Below are 19,014 nucleotides of genomic sequence, written 5' to 3' on the forward strand. Positions count from 1 at the left end.
TTTTCATAGTCAACTACATTTTATTTAGCATACACAATGACGCTCATAGAATTACAAATGGGTTACAATACAGAGGTTATATATGCCTGAAGTAACATTAAAGGCCTAAAATAAAATCCAAGGTGGGTGCAAGAGAACGGTGAAGTTGACACTGCAGAGACTGTTGACTCACTCCTGCAAATAAATAACAAAAGCCAAGCTTATAAGAGACCTCTCACTGAGACCCGAAGCTATTTACTTCTGCTGACCGAGCAACACTTCAGCGTTTTTTGGGGGTTTTTTGCTCACTACTGGAAGAAAATCAGAAAATAAATCCTGCAGCAGGTAATTTTTTTAAATGGGTGGAATCGAAAGGTAAACTTTTTACTTAATTACAACAGCAAGAATAATACGAGTTGTGTCTGGCTGTGCTGTCAGAAACCTGAACCAAGGATTTCTTCTGATTAACTTCCAGAAATATCCTGCTCTATTCATTGTGCTGCTGCTATGTGATCCCACTGTGCCTCTGCACTGGACTTCATTCCCAGAGTAAGTAATCTTCTGAGCTGTATGGTGCAATTGCTGACAAATCAATGACACATGAAGCTGGCATTTCATTAAAAAAAAAAAAAACAGGAACAAAGTAACAAGATTACCAGAGCAGTGCATCCCCTCAAATATGAGTCATGTTCGGTATCTGTCAACCGCAGCATACTACACATATTAATCATTAGTTTGTGCTTGTGGCAGCTGTTCTTCTTTGCTGAAACTGTTTCTTTGAGATGCATGATCTTCTTAACATGTTAAATAATTGTCACATTTTTGTTACTCTAAACAGTGTGGTCTGAGTTTATAGTGCTCTTTTCTATAGCCAAAAGACTTGGACACCCGCATTTATTTTTATAAGTATCAGTAAATCAATAAATCGACATGTATTGACTTAGGCACTTATTTCACGACCTTCTTTCCCATTAGGTTTACACTATTTGTTTTCCTTCCTCTCTCCATATGTCTTCCCTCTTTACCGCATCCTGTTCTTATCTATATTTTATTACATATATCCAGCATATGGGTATGTGTAGAAGCACTAACATCACTTGATTAGGAGCTTTTTTTTGTGCAAGTACATATAAATGTAGATTCAAATGTTCACTGAATTCTCAAAGTATATTAAATTGCCAAATATATATATAAGTGTAACGCTACAGCATCAACCCAGAGTTATACATCTGGGGGGAGTGAGGTGTTTTATGCAATGCTGAGACTCATGTTGGCAAACAGAAAAAGGAAAGATCCTCTTCACGCTCGAGGAAAACCTTAAACTTTCTGCACAGATGTGTAAAAACAGGCAAATCTAGAACTGAAGTGTTAAAGAGAATATGGCAAACAGCCAGAGATAGTCTAATATTTATTCAAGGCACTGGTGCTGCTTTCCAAACACTGAGCTTTTATTCCCTTCTACAAAACACAAACACACACACACACACACACACACACACACACACACACACACACACACACACACACACACACACACACACACACACACACACACACACACGCGCCCTTTGACTACTTTCTCTTTCCTTCTTGCAGCTGTGAGATTTTCATCTCAAGTTGGTATTCATTTGGAGCAGCAGTCCATGTGCCCTCAGATCAGCATTGGGGAGGATCATTTCCCAGGTGGACTCAAATTATAATACAGATGAAGTAATGTTATTGTGAAAAGAAAAAAGAGTGTATAATGACAATGACCCCAACATTTTCTCTGTAAATAGACATTAAAAGAACACTTAAACAGCACATAAACAATAAGGACTATTGTATTGTAAGCCGTATAAGATGTATATTTAACCACTTATGTGTCCTTCAGGATTTTATATCATGTCACAGTTCCACATTGCTGAGTTGGCAAGAAGGGGCACTGTGAAAAAGGTGGCTGGACCATCTTCTCAGAATGTTGCTTATCAAATAGGCCCAGCATTCAACTTCAGAATCAACACAAGGTGAGGTGCTGTGCTTTGAAATGTGTGAGTGAACACCGACACCTAGTGGTTTGTCTGGTTTAATGCCGTTTACCCTGTCCATGGTCCTGACCGTCAAAGGCGCGATTACCTGCTCCACCCCTTTCCTTTTGTGACCCATCTTTAACTTCCACACAAATCACACACAGAATAAAACCTTCGTGTTGCAAGAGATGTCAATAGGTTTCATTTTATAACAGAGTCATTAATAACAGTCTAAAAAATCAAGAAAGTTCATACATTCTGATCGATCCGCTGACTTTTAATTGAAAAAAAAAAATCTGAGGGTTTAATAACTGTGCACCCTTTATGCTGCAGATCAGCCTATCCGCTTGGATTGCCGGAGGAGTTTGCATTTTTGGCAGTGCTGCGCATGAGTGGCAGCACCGTAAATCAAAACTGGAATATCTGGCAAATGCAAGATGTGAACGGCGACGAGCAGATGGCCGTCAGGCTCAACGGGGAATCCAAGTCGTTGGAGTTTACTTTCACAGCGCTAAACGGAGGGAGGCAGACTGTCGTTTTCAGCCCACTGGGGTTTCTTTTCAATGACCAGTGGCACAGAGTGTTCCTGGAAATCAGCAGGGACTCTGTGGCCCTTTTCGTGGACTGTGTCCTGATCGATTCTCAGGATATTCCACCCAGACTAGAAGTCAGCCTTAATGGCTTCACGTTAATAGGAAAGCTCAAGGATAACCCGGTGGTAGCAGTTCCGGTATGTCTCTTTTAGGACTAAATTTAGTACTAAAGTTGATGGAATTCGCCCACTTTCAGACCCATATATAGTAGGGAACTATACTTTAGGATTTAACACCATAATTGGTCTTAGATTATTTCATTACAGATCATTTCCTTTTCTTTTTCTTTCTTTCTTTCTTTCTTTCTTTCTTTCTTTCTTTCTTTCTTTCTTTCTTTCTTTCTTTCTTTCTTTCTTTCTTGTTACTGTGGGCTATGCTTCAAGCTACACAAAATATAGTATGGATGATTGTAAGGCACATAAAAGACACACTTCCCTGATACATAATGACTTTTCATTATTTATAATAGAAAAATAGAATTCATTATTAAAGCCTAAGGACTGTTTTGATTGACCACCCACGTGACCCCAGGCCTACACTTTTTCAAATGTCTTCATTCTGATGTACAAATCTTTTGCGTTTATTCCCATAAACTTCAATATAGTGACATTACAACTTAAATATTTTTCAAGTGATTGCAGCGCCAAAGCTTTTACTATGAAAACAACCCCCAAACAGTCTTTTATTTATATGCACAGGAGTTCTTCCTTCCGGGCGCCCGTTAGCAAGGTTTTCCAACATCCTGTTTGGTAGTCTGTGGTCTCCTCATCCAAACTTTACTGATTATTATTATTATTATTATTATTATTATTATTATTATTATTATTATTATTAATTGTTTATGTTATGATACGCTCCCTGTCCATAAGCATGAACTTATTCGATAGTTTTAGTTTTTTGGTTTTATTCTTTAAATATTTTTTTTGTCTTATCCTAACTGACGATATATTATTAAAGGGCCTAACCTTTGGGACACAGACTGTACTGTACTTTCACGGTATTGTGCTAATTAACAGTATTTTTTTCCTATTTCTCTAGGTTGAACTGCAGTCAATGCTAATTCACTGCGATGTGACTCGAGCCCGGAAGGAGGAATGTTATGACCTCCCAGGCGGGGCATCGGTAAGAATGATCAGTTGTAATGAAGAGGGGGGAATGGGCCAAAACAACGTCCAGGATTTGCGCTTCACAGAACAAGTTGCTGACCACGATGATCTCTTTGTGTCTTTAATTTAATTTAATTTTTTCATTCTTATATAAAGATAAACGGTAACACTAAATGTTGAATAAAATTCATTTTGGGTCGTAGCAGAGGTTAAATAAACCGCTGATCCTGCCTATTGGTAGTGTCAGCAATGTAGCCCCTCCCTGTGGTGTTCCCCTGCAAACCCTCCAATCACTTCCTGTAACCGGTCATTGTATGAATATACATGAGCCACTGAAAGCTATGGGACCTTTGGCTGTCTAGACAGCTCTAGCCGGAGTCAGTTGGGTTATTTTACAGGGGGCTCCTTCAACCTAACAAACCCCAGAGAAAGGACTACAACTTTTACCTTTCCTGCACAGGGGAGATCATGACAGGGGCCCAGCGCATTAAAGGGCCATTTCTGGTGCTGCTCTTGCAGCTTGTCCTTATTTGCTCCTCTCAAGTAAGTCTCATTATGTTTCTCTCTCTCCCTGTTTTCTCTATTATGTCTGTAGACAGATGTGGCAGAAGTGCTGGTAAGTTCTTCTGCAAGCGTGCATGTCAAACAAAAAGTTAATTTACCTGCAATTATGCTTAGACTGGGATTTCTTTCTTCGGTTAATTTGTTTGAGCGTCAATCTGTTGTGGAAAATGCAAGATTTTCAGCTTTCATTTAAATTGGTTCTTTGTTTCAGTGTTTTGTCAGCTACTGAATAATTTAAAGCCGAAATTCTGTTTCAGTATTTCAGAGACAGTCCTGTCTATAACATGGCAGTGCACCTGTTCTTGCTCTTTTCATATTGGCTTTTGTCAGAGGGACAAAATTGTTGGGTATTTATCAGAAACGTAATCAGATATTTTCCTATTACATTACAATTAATTTCATTATACATAGAATAACCAAGGACCCCCTGGCCCCCCTGGACCTGCAGGTGTCCCAGGAATTGACGGCATTGCTGTAAGTGCTTATAGTTTTTCACCATTGTCAGTATAATCTGTCAGACACTTTAAAAATAGTTCAGTGTTTGGACCCCTGAAAGTATTAAATCTCTTTTGTTTCAGGGAGAGAGGGGAGACGATGGCGAAGACGGTCCTCCTGTAAGTATTACATATAGTAAGAGATTTAAGTAATTGTATCAATTGTGTGTCTTTTTCACTGAATATCTGTAACCTTTGTTAGGGACCCGACGGAGATGCAGGTAAACCTGGCTCTGGAGGATTACCTGGAATTCCTGGAAATGATGTGAGTGAAGTATATTTTGTACTATTAGGATCAGCATTATTTTATAAAGTTATCAAGAAACCCTGAAACCTGCAAAGGGGGTGGGACCACAAGGTGTGTTCCTCCCACATAATAGGTCATGTTTGCACGTTAGACTTTTGGAGTGAAATTTTAGATGTAGAAGGGGATCTTAGTGCATGTGTGCAAAAATTTGAGGAATTTATTTGACAGGATGAACGAGTCCCAGTTTCCTTTGCATCACGGCCTGCATGTTTTAGGTTCCTTTCAGAGTTTAACAGTGGGTTAGGAAAACACAAAAGCCCATCTTATGCTTACATTTTGGTCTTTAGGTGAATTCACTTTCACTTTAGAAGTTTAAACAGACCAAATCAGTTACTTAATTCAAAATACAAGATAAAAAAAAGTCACTGCCTATAGAAACTGCACCCAAAGTGACAAACAATAGGAGCTTTGTTTGGCAGGCCACTGTTGGTGTCTCCTGTTGAAAATTCTCAAAACAGTGTGGAATGATTTCTTTCAGTGTCGTGTTTGAAAAGAGCCGGAGGAATGTTGCAGTCCTAAAGTTTTGCCCTCTGACCTGGCGCTTATATTTTCTTGTGTGCTTGATAATTTGAAAACCCTTTTGTGGACGGAGCAGAGAAGCGTGAACTAAAATTCTGGGGTGTTAAAGTCAAGTTATTCCCACTTCCGACAGAATAGAGCAGAATTCCTCCCACACAAGTATTTTGATGGTGTAACATATGGGGATCAGCTGATCAATTTGGAAATATCGACTGGGATGGTGGGGTGAAAGGCATTTTCTTTTGACATCATAAGCAACATATTTAAATTCTGAAAGTGTCTTTTTAAAATATAAGAGCAAAACAGGCACTTGATTTGTTTTGAGATTTGCCATGATGTGTTAATTTCACTCGATGACTCTTCTCTGCAGGGTTTGACAGGCCCCATTGGAGATCCTGGGCCTGACGGTCCCCCCGGACAGAAAGTGAGTGACTAATGAGCCTTTGCTTTCCTGCTTCAGAGACTGTCAGTGAAATGGTGCCAAGCTGCTGTCCAGTCTTTTGGCATGGCAGAAAGAGCCGCAGTGCATAAACCAATTCCTCATGACAAATGAGACTTAATCCTGCAAGTCTTCTGTGTAATCCCCATGAGGCACGAAGCCCCAACATCTTTCCTCATTAGGCTAAACATTGCCCAGCTCAGTCATGTGATGAACTGAAGGAATGTTAATTTGAACTGCTTGCAGGCTCAAATAGCTCAGTTTTACCTGAAAATGGAATTTCATACCTAATCCTGAAGTTTATGTTTGTTTTTTAGGGGGAACCTGGGGAACCTGGACCTCGTGGAGCAGCTGTAAGTAACATTTCCTCTTGAACCCCACCAGTCACAGGAAATAGCCAATCGAGGCCACCTGGAAGTCATATGATATAGAAGCTGTCTAAATTTTAGTGTTTAAGTCATTGCTATGTTCACCAAACCCTGTACATCACTCATATTGAATCATATTGTATGTCTCCTCAGGGTGTTGGGCCAGATGGACCCCTTGTAAGTAATTTGTTTACACAACAAATACAAGTTCCTGTAATTCTAAAAGTTTAAATTATTTTGTATTCAACATGTGTCAATAATACTGAATGGTCTGAAATGTGAGCAGGGGCCTCCGGGACCTGGAGGACTTCCGGGTGAATTGGGAAAAGCTGGACCACCTGTGAGTAGAGGCAGAGAAAAAGGACCATTGTCGTTCTTTTTTTATTGAGACAGTGAGGAGGATACAAGAGGATACAAGTATCTTTCATGATTACAAACTGATAATATAAAAGAAGAAGAAACTACTGTTACAGCCATTTCCTTATTCACAAGAAATAGCCACAGCAGGTAGCTCCATATGTTTGATCTGGGAGCCCTTACTGATACATCCTCAAAAGGATTTTTGCATCCTTCCAGGATCTCACCAGGGCTCTTTAGCTTATTAGGCAAATGCGTAAACCACCAAAAATACATAAACATATAAAAGTTGCATTGTGCATCTCTACACCCTGTAGGTATGATGTGTTAATACCCCTATAAAGCGACAAAATATATATGTGCACATGCAGAATGCATTCACACTCACACACTGTTACCAACCTGAAAGTATCATCTAATCAATTCAGTTTTCTTTTTATTACAAATAATTATTTTGTCTAAAAAGAAAGTCAACCCCCAAAAATGTAAATCATATTTTTCAATCAAAGACGGACTTTTGGCTTTTTAAAATAAATCATAATATACATTTCTAATCACAGTAAATATATTTTGTCCTATGAAACATGAAACAGTACATTAAATATCCAAAAGAAAAAAATCCACATTCCTGTGACCCAGCTGTGCTACAGTTTATTTTCTATATACCGATATAATTGACACAATCAGAGTCAAAATCTAGTGATTTAAAAATCCCTGTTAATAGTTTGGTTGTGTTCTGTAGATAATAATCCACATCTTTTATTCTGAAAATCAAATTGTAAGCTGGTAATGTTGGTTTGCAACATTACCAGCAAGAAATGCCTTGCTGTACTTTTATCCTCTTGCATGTTAGCAATTATACACCATGTGCACATCTTCCCTGTGTAGACTTGATGTGTTTACACCTCTTATCACAGGGGGCTATGGGTGTGAGAGGGCCACAGGGACCTCGTGGACCAGCAGGGCCCAGAGTAAGTGATTAAAGGTTTATTTGGGATTTGATGAAATTTCCAAACTTTCTAGATGTACATGTTAAAGCCATTAGGTTTAATTGGTTAGTTGCCATCAATAAACACTGTTGTCTTTCTTTTAGCATATTTACAAGCTCCTCTAATCACTGATGATGTTGAGTTATGAAAATGTTAACTGCAGTTTTCACTCCATTTCAGGGTGCTTCTGGAGTGCTTGGCAGCACTGATCTGGTAAAATTACTTTCCCTATTTCTTGTTTTGTTTTTACACTAGATTTTAGGAATACTTTCTGACTTTTATTGTGTTGCTTAGTGTCCCAACTCCTGTCCACCTGGGACCTCGGGACATCCTGGTCTTCCTGGCATGAAGGTGAGTAGAAGTCACTTTTGTTTGCTCTGAAATCACATTAGTATCCCAAAATAGTGTTGTTGTTTTAATAGCCTTGGCCTGCCTTGTTTCTAGGGCCACAAAGGTGCAAAGGGTGAAGCAGGAGAACCTGGGAAACAAGGACACAAGGTAAAATATGTTAATGCTTGCAAACTGAAATCTACTCCACGACTATGCCTAGCCATATGAACTGATATAAACACTCGGCACATAAACAAAGTGAATTTATACTCCTATAACTGTGTAAATAATCACTAAAAACACCGAATTTCCCCCCGCAACTGTCACAACGTTGCACATCGGGGGAAAAAATGCGCATGACTTAAACTTTAAAAAATTGATTCCCGACACCACTGAGACAAGGATTATTTGTGCTGCTCAATTTCAAGAGGAAGTGATACAAGCTTGTGTGTAATTTCTCTGACTCCTTGTCATGCACGGGCGATGATTTATTCGAAATGACATTCAAGCAGATCTAGTTTCTCCCTGTAATGTCTCCACGCACTATATAAATGGAAATGAGTCTGGGGCTATCTCCCTTTATCACCCCCATGCCAGGATATGATTTACTGTCAGCTTGCACTCCTTCACTGAGAGTGATTTTCTCCTTCACTGAAAGTTTCATTTGAGGCGCCTTTTGCCTGCCTGCAATTCACACAACTCTCACACGCAAAGATATTTACAGTTAACAACAGAACGGCACTGTGCGGGGCTTTAAGAGTATTATCTCACGATATTTGTAAGTAATGTTGAAGTAGAGAATAAGTAAATGTTGCGTTTATATGGAAGAAACTGGCATGATGTAGAAAGCAATGCTATTTATATAAAAGCATGGGGTGTATTTACATTTGAAGTCGAAGGAGACAATGGTAATCTAAATTGCACATTACATATGACATATGACCCGACTCCAACCTTCACCCAACATGAAGACTATTTTTTCATTCACTCAAAAAAAATCCGCTCACCAGAAAATCAAGACATTTTTTGAATGATTTAACAGTCTAGATAACTTTTATCTTCTTGAAGAGCAAGAATATTGTCCAAATAGAAGAATATGAATTCTGAATCTTACATCAGATGGTAGTTGATCAAGCACTACTAATTTCTCTCATAATAAAAGCAGCGGCTGACCTGTTTGACTGCATTAGTTTCGGCTTGTTATGTAACATTTCATATATTGTTTACATATTTTAATTGCTGGTTTTGATTCGCATATTTAAAAGAATAAATTGCCCTTTTTAACAAGAGAAAATGTGCTCTGCTCTGGTCCTGATAAATATCTGTCTTAATGGATATGCTTTCTCGGGTGTACCACAGAGGCAGCAAATATATTATTTGTAATTTGCAAAGCTGGGGACCGGTTAAATGCTTGTCTGGTTTCCCCACTTGCAATCCATTAAGAAGTGGGTATTAAACACTTTACAGAATGGCTGCCCCTATTTTCTAATTAACACACGGTGGATAAGAGCAACATCAATTTGTTTTTTTCTGCAAAAGAAACATGCTGATAGGTTGCCAGTGCCATCACGGTTCACAGTATGCCCACACTCTTATAATGTAGTTAAATTTGCAGCCCAATATTTCATCTGATTAACTAAATATTGCTTTTCAAATGATTTTCTTTCTTTTTTCACTCATCGAGGGCGCGGAGGGAGAGCAGGGAAGTCCAGGGGAGGTTGGAGCCCAAGGACCGAGGGTGAGATACAGTGCTTAATCAGTGAATTAAGAGTCTTTCAAGCTACAATTTGTTTGTTACTGTTCTGTGTTCTGTTAATATGCTCACCAGGCATCTGCTTAACCTGTTTGTTGATCCAGGGACCTCAGGGACTTCGTGGAGCTATGGGAATGATGGGCCCAAAGGGAGAGAGGGTAAATGTTTCTTTCATTTTTAAGCCCACGACACCATGTATGTAAACAGTAATTGGTAAATCATTTAAATAAACCCTAATTTTGAAATTAAATATTCTTAAAAGATAAAATATAAGTTCTGGAGAAAATATGAGTTCATTTTGAATTTGATACCATGAGTTCATTAAAAAAGTGGACCAGTAGTCACAAATAAAGTGAAAAAAGTTTAGCAATTAAAAAGAGATGAACTTATTTGATTGGCAAACGAACAGTAACATGAATAAATTGAACGAGTCTTGTCTTGAATAAGATTGTTGAGGGCACTGCATTAATAAAAAGACACTATTCTATAGCGTAGATGCTGCAGTCGTCCACAAGCACTTATGAAAACAGTTGGCAGTAAACACTTTTTTTTTCTTGCATCCATAAATGCAAAGTGAAAAGAAAATGTTGTTCAATTGCAGTTCATTTGAAACAAAATGATCAATAACTATCCTGTGGTTGGAATATATTCCTGAGCAAAAGGACCGTGTGGCTTGTTATTAGCACTTAGCTCAAAAGCCAGCATTGCTTATGGTATTAACGGTGTGACATCGGTACAACTGATGGAACATGGGTAACTTGCACATATATATATATTATATTTTAGGACAAGACAAAATTATATTTTGTCTTGCTTATTTCAGCAAGACAATACCAAACTACTCCCATGTCTTACAGTAGCATAGCTACACAGTTAAAGACTGTGGATGCTAGCTTAACTGATTGCAGTCCAGACATGTCACTGATTTAAAAAACACCGTGTTGGCTTTATAATATGCCACATTATAAAACCAACACAGGGTTAACATGACCTGCCACAACATTTCCCAAACACACTAGCTAGATTTAAAATTCAAGATCATGTGTTTAAATTGTTTTCTTGTTTTTTTTAATAGTCTGTGCTGTATTTTATTGTACTTAAAATATCGTAAAAAGACTTTACTAAAAAAAAAGAATCAAGATCAATCATATTTAATTGGTAAAGTGTTGTAATTAAATGATATTAATACCTATTTTGTTCCTTGGCAGGGACCTCGAGGTCCTGATGGAGATCCAGGTCCACAGGGTGTTGCAGGGGCAGCTGTAAGTTTGTTTCAATGTAAATACATTTGTGGTTCATAAAGTTACCAAAACTAGAATGAGAGGCAGAGGGTTCATGCTCCTCTTAAGTTGAACTTGGGTTTGGGAGACAAGTATCCACTCTCCTTTCATGATTATGCTTAAATCTCTTAAAGCTTAGAGCTAGCATTGGATCAGGTGACCCTGAACAATTCATTAGTTATGCTGCTATAGACCCAGGCTGCTGGGAGGACTTCCCATGAAACACTGAGCATTTCCTCTGCACTCCCCCTGTTTTCACTCCTGATTTGTTTATATGCAAATACTGAATGTCATTACCTTTAGTGTACTCTTCCTTATAGTTTGCATTTTGTCCTGTTTGTTCTCCTCGGTCTCTACGTTCCTTTTTTCTCTCTCCTCTTTCTCTTATTGCTCATTGTGGATTGCCTGAATATTGAGGGGTCTTTACCTTGCTATATTGTATATAAGTCCCTTTGGCAGACTTGTTGTAAAACGGAGGTCATAAATAAGATTGCTTTGAACTAAAGATGACATGTAAATATAACCTGACAACTTATTTCAGGGGGATGTAGGCCAAAGAGGTGTTATGGGTGAACCCGGGCCTAAAGGCGAACAAGTAAGCAGCAGCACTTTATCATCACAGATATGAATATTTTCATAAATAAAACATAAGAATAACTAGACTGTTTGTTTACAGCCATTAGAAACTATTGACCGTTGGATTGCTTTGTTGTTTAGGGTGCTCAAGGACCAAGAGGACTCACAGGTGTTCCAGGTCCCAAGGGCGAGTCTGTGAGTGTTGTATCAGTGATGACAAATAATCCTGTGATTATCAGATAGTGCACATTGTGAGCAAACCATGCATTGTTCTTTCTCTCCTTTCTCATCAGGGCTTACCAGGTGTGGATGGTCGTGAGGGTATTCCTGGAATGCCTGGAGCAAAGGTTGAGCATTATTACACTGTTTAATAGTTGTAACTTGTGTTATAACTTGCAATATTATAGAAAGTAAACATCTATTTTTCTCAGTAGATTAATCTTTTGCTCTGTTTCCCTGTAGGGAAGCGTTGGGAAGTCAGGCATCCCTGGAGAGGTTGGACTTCAAGGGCTTCCGGTGAGTATGACCTCTGAACTCAAACTGTCACAACTAAGTCATTTCAACGGGTACAGTTTATCTAAGCTCACATATTTTCTCTGGGTTTACATTTCAGTAAAGAACTGTTGGGTCGCATCTTATAATGAATATTACACAGTGCGCACATAGTGGACGGTGCTGTCAGGTAGTGATTACTGTCATCCTCAGGCACAACTGCCAGAGCAGAGTTTTGATGTGTCAAGTTTAGGGAATTTATGAGAATCATCTTGAAATTTCGAATGATTGCAAAAGCCTTACGAGTTATTATCTTCTTATTTGTGTCAAAATGTAATTATATCCACTAATCCAGCTTTTATCCTCTCTTACTGTTATGATGATGTTCATTTTAAGAATGGTACATTGCTCCTCTGATTGAAAGCAGTTTTCCTTTTTCTAGTGTCGTATATAAATGCATGTCCTCTGTTTTTAGGGTTTGCCTGGTGTACCTGGACCAAAAGGCACAAGTGGCCCTAAGGTGTTTTCCCTGATCAATATATTAAAAAAACGTTTTTTCTGTTGTTAATTGATTTTTATTATTTTTTCTCTTAAATTGTTACTATCTGAAATAAGCTTTGATGTTTCTATACAGGGAGATTCTGGTAACCCAGGCCTTTCTGGAGCAATAGGATCTGCTGGCAAACTCGTAAGTATGAACAGGGATTGTGGAAACATCAGTATAGCTAGTGTCACCTCTGTTATGACACTGTATCGTGTTACTGCAGGGTGAGCGTGGAGAACAGGGAGAGCTGGGATCTGTCGGGCCCATTGGTGAGCCTGTAAGTGTTTTTTTTCCCAAGAAGAATTTCTGTTATGCTTGTGCTTTAGATTTAAACTTTACTCCATTTCACCTCCTTATCATCTTCTTTTTGACCTACAGGGAGATAGAGGACAGCAAGGTCCTGCAGGTCCCGCTGGAAAGCCAGGTCCCCGGGTATGTTATAAAGAAAAATTCATTAGACTGTAATTGTTAAGTGAATCATTTTGATTGGGAAAACATTTATTTTTTATTTTTTATTTTTTTTTTAGCTTATTTTAGCTTACATTCTTACCTTATTTGGGAAAATGCATCACTTTAAAAGGCCTGGCAGCCAATGTGTCCCCAGCAAACAACAACAGCAATCAGTAGAAAAGCTGGTAGACTACATTCCTTAATTATCTATAGATTTTTTTTTTAAAAACTTTGAATGAAAGAAACCAAAGAGAGGGAAACTTCAGACTCTAAAGTCCTGGCTGTTGTTTAGCTGGAATGTCTCAGAGAATAGATGGAGGCCAGATCTCACACAAGGTCTATTTTCACAGTAAGGGGAGACCAAGCAGCGGGGCTGAAAGAGCTCTCTGTTCTCCTGGCATTCCTCAGAAAGCCGGACGGTGATCAAAGGGAGAATGGCACACACACAAACACGCCGGAGAGAATGACTAGCAATGCTAAGCTTTACGACAGTTACTTCTAAGCATGGTGTCAAGGGGGCCTGTGCTGGACATTTTTTTTCTTTATCCTTGCTTAAATGTTTCGACTTCTCCGATGTACATTTTTTTTTTTTTATAGGGACCCAAAGGTGACCCTGGTCTTCCTGGTCTCCCAGGTCCTCCTGGTCTGCCTGGAATAAAAGGAGAAAGGGTAAGTAAATAAAAAATTCAGACAATTTGCTTAAAAAATGCTAAAAAAAAAGGTAAAAATGGACTCAATAATCAGCAACAACCAGCTGATCGGCTCCCTCTAGAGTATACAAATGGAATATTTTGTACTTCTGAGTTTTGCATGGCGTCTTCATCTGTTTTTATAAATTACAGGGAGATCGTGGAGAACCAGGACCCAAAGGAGAGCAAGTAGGAATGAATTAATTCTCTCTTAACAGGAAAATACTGAATTTAAATAACAAATGGGTTTCTTTGCATAGATTATTTGAAAACTTTTTCCTTTCTTTTCACAGGGAGTTCAAGGTGATGAGGGAAATCCAGGAGAAAAGGGGGATGTTGTAAGTGGTTACACTAACACTAACAGGATAAATCTGACATATTTTACACGTTCACTCTTACCAAAGCACATCTGTAATGTTTCCAACATTTGTGTTTGTTATTTTTGTCACAGGGTGACTCGGGAGAACCCGGCCCTAAAGGGGAAGTGAGTTGAAATTCGTTGTTTTTAACCTTAATAGCATCACCGTTTTCCTTTTGTGCCGAGTGACTGACAATGTGCTGAGGTTTTAAAATGCTTCTAGTCTAAAAGCTATTGTCTTTTTAGGTTGGGAACCCCGGTGAGGCTGGCAGAATAGGTCCCGAGGGAAGTCGAGGACAGCCTGGCATTGAAGGACCACCTGGCACACCTGGACCACGGGGCATGCAGGGAAACAGAGGCCCACCTGGAGTCAGAGGAACACAGGGTCCTGCGGTAGGTCCAAGAGAAAGTAGTTACCACTCATGAACCAAACTCTCGGGCCTAAGGCTTACAATTAACTGTAAATGTAATAAATAAAATAGTCAAATTGTAAATACATAAATAAATAAATGTTACTACATAAAATAACAATTTTGTCTTATATAAATGGTTTTCAGCAGAAGTGATGTGAACCCAGCTAAAATTTCATTATCTGTCATTTGTTTCTTCAAGTGGTTTCTAAAATGAATCAAGGATTTGCCTTATGTGTTACAGAGTATGCAAACATGCCACATTTTCCACAGCTTTAGTAAGCAAAAACACGATCAATCCATATAATGCAATGATTTCAGTGTATGTTTAGTGTTTTACTTAAAAAAAAAGCCACAAAGAATTCTAAGTATAATTAATAAGTGAATTAAAAAACAAGATAATACTCAGATAGAACTCGAACAAAACTTTAAGACTGTGAAATGATACATCTATAGGATACAACAGACTTATGGTGGCCCTGAGAGGTCAAATACACTGCAACTAAAACCCCCCCCCAAAACAAAACAACCCCCCCCCACACACACACACACACAAAACACGCTGCAAAAGCTCACGAAACAAAACAGGCATGTTTCTGAGGAGACAATAACGTGACATGCAGAAGTTGACAGAAACCAAAGCATGTGCAGGATCGCTCTGAGACGCTTTAAAAGAAGCGGAAGATTCATTTGTGGAGAGGGAGAAAAAGATGCAGGTACTGTGTGTTTTAGTCACATGATTCATTATATACTGTAGCTACATGCTTTCTATTAGCCGCTTACTGTTAGCTTGTAACGCCTGCAGCTGTTCTGTCACGTTAATGTTTCCCAAAAACACTTTGTTGTGTTTTTGTGATTTTTTTTAAAAGTTGCAGTACTTTTGACCTCCCAGCGCCACCGTACCTGGGCCTAGATTTGAACTGCGGGCGTTGTTTCTTTGAGCTCACTGCGTCATAATGCCATTCATTTATTTTTTAGAAATAAATTTATGCATGTAGGTATGTATTTATTTTTTAAAATGTATTTAGGAAGTAATTATATAATCTCACATATTTTTTCCTCAGAATAATAATAAGCAGGTTAATGAAAAAACACATTGTTAAGCTTTAAGTTAATATAGGGTTCATCACAGCCATACACACTTTTATTATTTTGATGGCTTTGATATACTAATAATACTGCAAAATAAATAATAACACAGACGAGTGTCATATAGCAACAGTGAGTACACTAAACTCCAAAATTCAAGATGCTCCTGAAATACTGTTTCACTGATATCTTAGAAGTTTCTGCACCCACCCACCCACTTCAGTCTGCGTGAAGTGAATCCCCACTTGCCCCCGGCTTGCCGGTGTTCTGGCATCCCTCTACAGGGAGGTGAGCAAAAGGAATGCTTCCTTATCAAGATCAGTGAAATCCCAAATTCAAATTCAACACCTGTGAGGTTGTAAGGGGAACACTTGTATCTCCACAAATGTCAACTTTTCAAGAGAGGAGAAAGTAAGCCTGGTATTCTGCTCTACCACTGTGCACTTTGTGTTTGTTAATCCTGTTATATAAGCCTAAGAACAGCAGTGTTTTCTCAACATAAAGAGGACTTAATAATCTTTCATTTTAAGATGGTCTGCTTCACTGTTGAGTCTCTGCATTAAATGCCTTAAACTCTGTCATGAAATCTATTAAGTCATCTTTTTCCTTCTTCCCTTCTAGGGTAAACAGCCAAGTGATCAGCACATCAAACAAGTTTGCATGCGAGTCATGCAAGGTAAGAAAAGATAGGCCTTTGACCCCATTTATCACTCCCCCGTGCCTCATTTCATGACTTTAATACGTCCCAGAATGCCTCATTACACAACCACACACAGAGCCACGGCTGCATTTTCTCATTTATCCGGGTGGTTGCTGAATACTCTGAAGTTGAAAAAGGGAAGGTCTCATAGCCAAAACATGAAATAAGCTTCAGCCTTTGTTTATTTGATGGATGAAAGATCCCTCCTCCGAGTTTTAGAAATGTTTCACCGAAGTCACAACCTCTGTTCTCTTCATTCTTTTGCTCTTACGTCTTCACAACTCATCTCCTATCCTCATGACTATTTTATACCCGATGTGCTGAAAAATTAATTTCACCTCCAGCAGACCTACACTCCTCTGCTCCAAGCAAAGAGTCTGCCTGGGAAGGAAATCTTTAAAAAAAAAAGGAAAAAAAAAAGAGCAGTCGAGCAGCTACAGCATGAATTTTCATCAGGAGCCAGAAAACTGGAATTTTAAGTGCAAAATACCGTGCAGAAGGGAGCCACGGGAGTTTAATATTAGATCCTTTGCACCATGAACATAAATTTTCTGTCACTGATTGGTTGAAATAAAGAATATTATCTCCTTTCTGCTCAATTTACTGGTGTCCTATGGAAAAAGGTTAAAAGCAGGAAAGGCTTGAGGGATATCATGACCACACTTTCACCTCGATCGTGTCCAGTGCTCAAGTTTAAGAGCTCCCACGCGAGAATTGTTTCGGACCTAAGTGTGACATTAGTTTTTAGAAATGAGCCTTCTGGTGACAAATGATTTATTCTCAAGTGTTATGCCTTGAAAGTGCCCTTGACAACTATCAACTAGAGCTGTTGAGAAGCATTCAGTGACTGTTTTTCACCTAATGGTTCATCATCTTTCTGTTGCGCTTCCACAGAACAGCTGACTCAGTTAGCTGCTAGTTTAAGGAGGCCAGAGTCTGGCATTGCTGGTTTACCTGGAAAACCTGGCCCACCGGGGCCTCCTGGTCCTCCAGGAGACAACGGCTTCCCCGGGCATGCTGGCTCAAGAGGCCTTCCAGGACTCAAAGGGCCACCAGGACAGATGGGAGCAAAAGGACCCAAAGGTGATGAACGCGCTCTCCGTATTTGCTTTTTAATTAGACATTAAACAAAACAACGGCACAATTCTTTTTTTCTTTTTGTTTTTTGTAAATAAATTATATATCATTATATAATACGTCTTACAGGTGACATGGGAGACAGAGGGGCCAGAGGACCCATTGTTCGAGGACCGAAAGGTCAACCTGGACCACCTGGACTTCCTGGTGAGTACATTTTTATCTCTGTATGACTATCATCATGCACAATTACACATTACAAAAGTTAAACAACCTAAAAATAAAATAATAAAGCCTACATTGCTAAATCTAATCTATTGAAAAGCAACCAACAGTCTTTTATAATAAATCATGTGAGTAGCTGTTACATTAAGGATAAATGTTAACCTGTTTGTTAAAGTCAGCAATTAAGTAAAGCATATTTTGTCATCACAGGGGAACCGGGAAGGCCTGGCTATGGCCGTGACGGTCAGGATGGGCAGAGGGGACCTCCTGGCATTCCTGGACAGCTCGGTGTGCCCGGGCCTCCGGGTCCAGCCGGTCCTAATGGTTACTGTGACCCATCAGCCTGCAACCTTCAGGCAGGAGCTGCGCAGCAGTCCTTGGATGTGAAGGGACCTGCAGGAAACTAAGAGACATTCTGGCAAAGAACAGAAAGACTGTCGAATTATCTCCCCTGAGCACACAGCATTTTTCACAGTTTCTTCCCAGGGGCTCTAGCTGGCACAGTGCCTTTGATTCGCTAACCTCTTGTCTTACGAGCATGTTTTGTGCCAGCCACATCTCCATCAGAAGCAGCCAGCCTCTTTGAGTCGTGGAAAAACACACACATATATATTTTTTTTTATGCGCTGCAAAAATCTAGCCTGTTCTGGTGTGTTTTTTTTCTACCTGAGAGCTGTTTTGATATATTCAGGACTGTGCTCCCATTTCCGACATATAAAAATGACCAGAAATGGTTGTTTATCCCACTCTCCTTGTACCTCTGCCTGAATTTTCTTTTTGTGGTCTCCCTTAACTAGTTTTCCGAAATAAAAGCTCTTTCTTTTCCTCCACTTTTTCCCAGAACATCTCAAATAATTAACTAAATTAAATCAGGATGAGGATTTTTTTGGGGGTGAGAGCTGGGGGAGCTGAGGGTTTCAAACCATCATGGTCTCTATGAGCTGATCTTCCAAAGATAACCTTTCTGATACCCTCTTTTGAATATATAGTTTTACATTTCTGACTGTCTTTTCAGGCTTGCTGTATGGTGTAAATCTGTAAAAACTGAACAGTGGTTACTTCTATTCCCTACAAACCCCCTGATGTGAAATGTTACCTCATTGTAAAGAATGACAACAGAGCACAGCTGTGCATATGTGGGAGTATGTTTGAAGGATGAGGGAAAACCATCATCAAAGTAAGAAATACACAGGACAGCATATGGAGTGTTTAATTTATTCTGTATACCGGTGTGATTAAAGATAAAAATATATTTTGTAAAGAGTATCAGGAAATGATTCTTAACCATTTTTCCAAGAACCTCGGAGTTAAAAATGA

General features: G+C 39.1%; 1 protein-coding gene across 2 annotated transcripts; it reads left to right on the plus strand.

Annotated features, from left to right (window-relative positions):
• The first annotated feature begins 215 nt into the window (after positions 1-215).
• On the plus strand, positions 216-18,961 carry col9a1b (collagen, type IX, alpha 1b). Of its 2 annotated transcripts, XM_080868153.1 has the most exons (38): positions 216-354; positions 455-528; positions 1,576-1,662; positions 1,853-1,985; positions 2,322-2,718; positions 3,620-3,703; positions 4,283-4,303; positions 4,663-4,725; positions 4,830-4,865; positions 4,948-5,010; positions 5,942-5,995; positions 6,328-6,363; positions 6,532-6,555; positions 6,665-6,718; positions 7,653-7,706; positions 7,905-7,937; positions 8,019-8,075; positions 8,169-8,222; positions 9,739-9,792; positions 9,912-9,965; positions 11,016-11,069; positions 11,629-11,682; positions 11,805-11,858; positions 11,957-12,010; positions 12,126-12,179; positions 12,631-12,675; positions 12,790-12,843; positions 12,923-12,976; positions 13,078-13,131; positions 13,747-13,818; positions 13,992-14,027; positions 14,132-14,176; positions 14,290-14,322; positions 14,443-14,589; positions 16,317-16,371; positions 17,290-17,478; positions 17,602-17,679; positions 17,908-18,961. In XM_080868153.1, the coding sequence occupies exons 1-38, from the start codon at positions 338-340 to the stop codon at positions 18,102-18,104; spliced, it is 2,778 nt and encodes a 925-aa protein (XP_080724279.1). In that variant the 5' UTR covers positions 216-337; the 3' UTR covers positions 18,105-18,961. The 2 variants fall into 2 exon arrangements, with proteins under 2 accessions (XP_080724279.1, XP_080724280.1); XM_080868154.1 differs by lacking the exons at positions 216-354; positions 455-528; positions 1,576-1,662; ... (2 more) ...; positions 3,620-3,703; positions 4,283-4,303 and adding an exon at positions 3,899-4,230.
• The last annotated feature ends 53 nt before the right edge of the window (positions 18,962-19,014 follow it).

The sequence above is a fragment of the Rhamphochromis sp. 'chilingali' genome (genome assembly GCF_963969265.1).
Source record: "Rhamphochromis sp. 'chilingali' genome assembly, chromosome: 20".
NCBI classification, from domain to species: domain Eukaryota; kingdom Metazoa; phylum Chordata; class Actinopteri; order Cichliformes; family Cichlidae; genus Rhamphochromis; species Rhamphochromis sp. 'chilingali'.

Coding starts and splice junctions, on each gene's coding strand:
- col9a1b (XM_080868153.1), top strand. Junction 13,132..13,746: donor CTGGAAAGCCAGGTCCCCGG/GTATGTTATAAA, acceptor TTTTTTTTATAG/GGACCCAAAGGTGACCCTGG. Junction 14,590..16,316: donor GAGGAACACAGGGTCCTGCG/GTAGGTCCAAGA, acceptor CTTCCCTTCTAG/GGTAAACAGCCAAGTGATCA.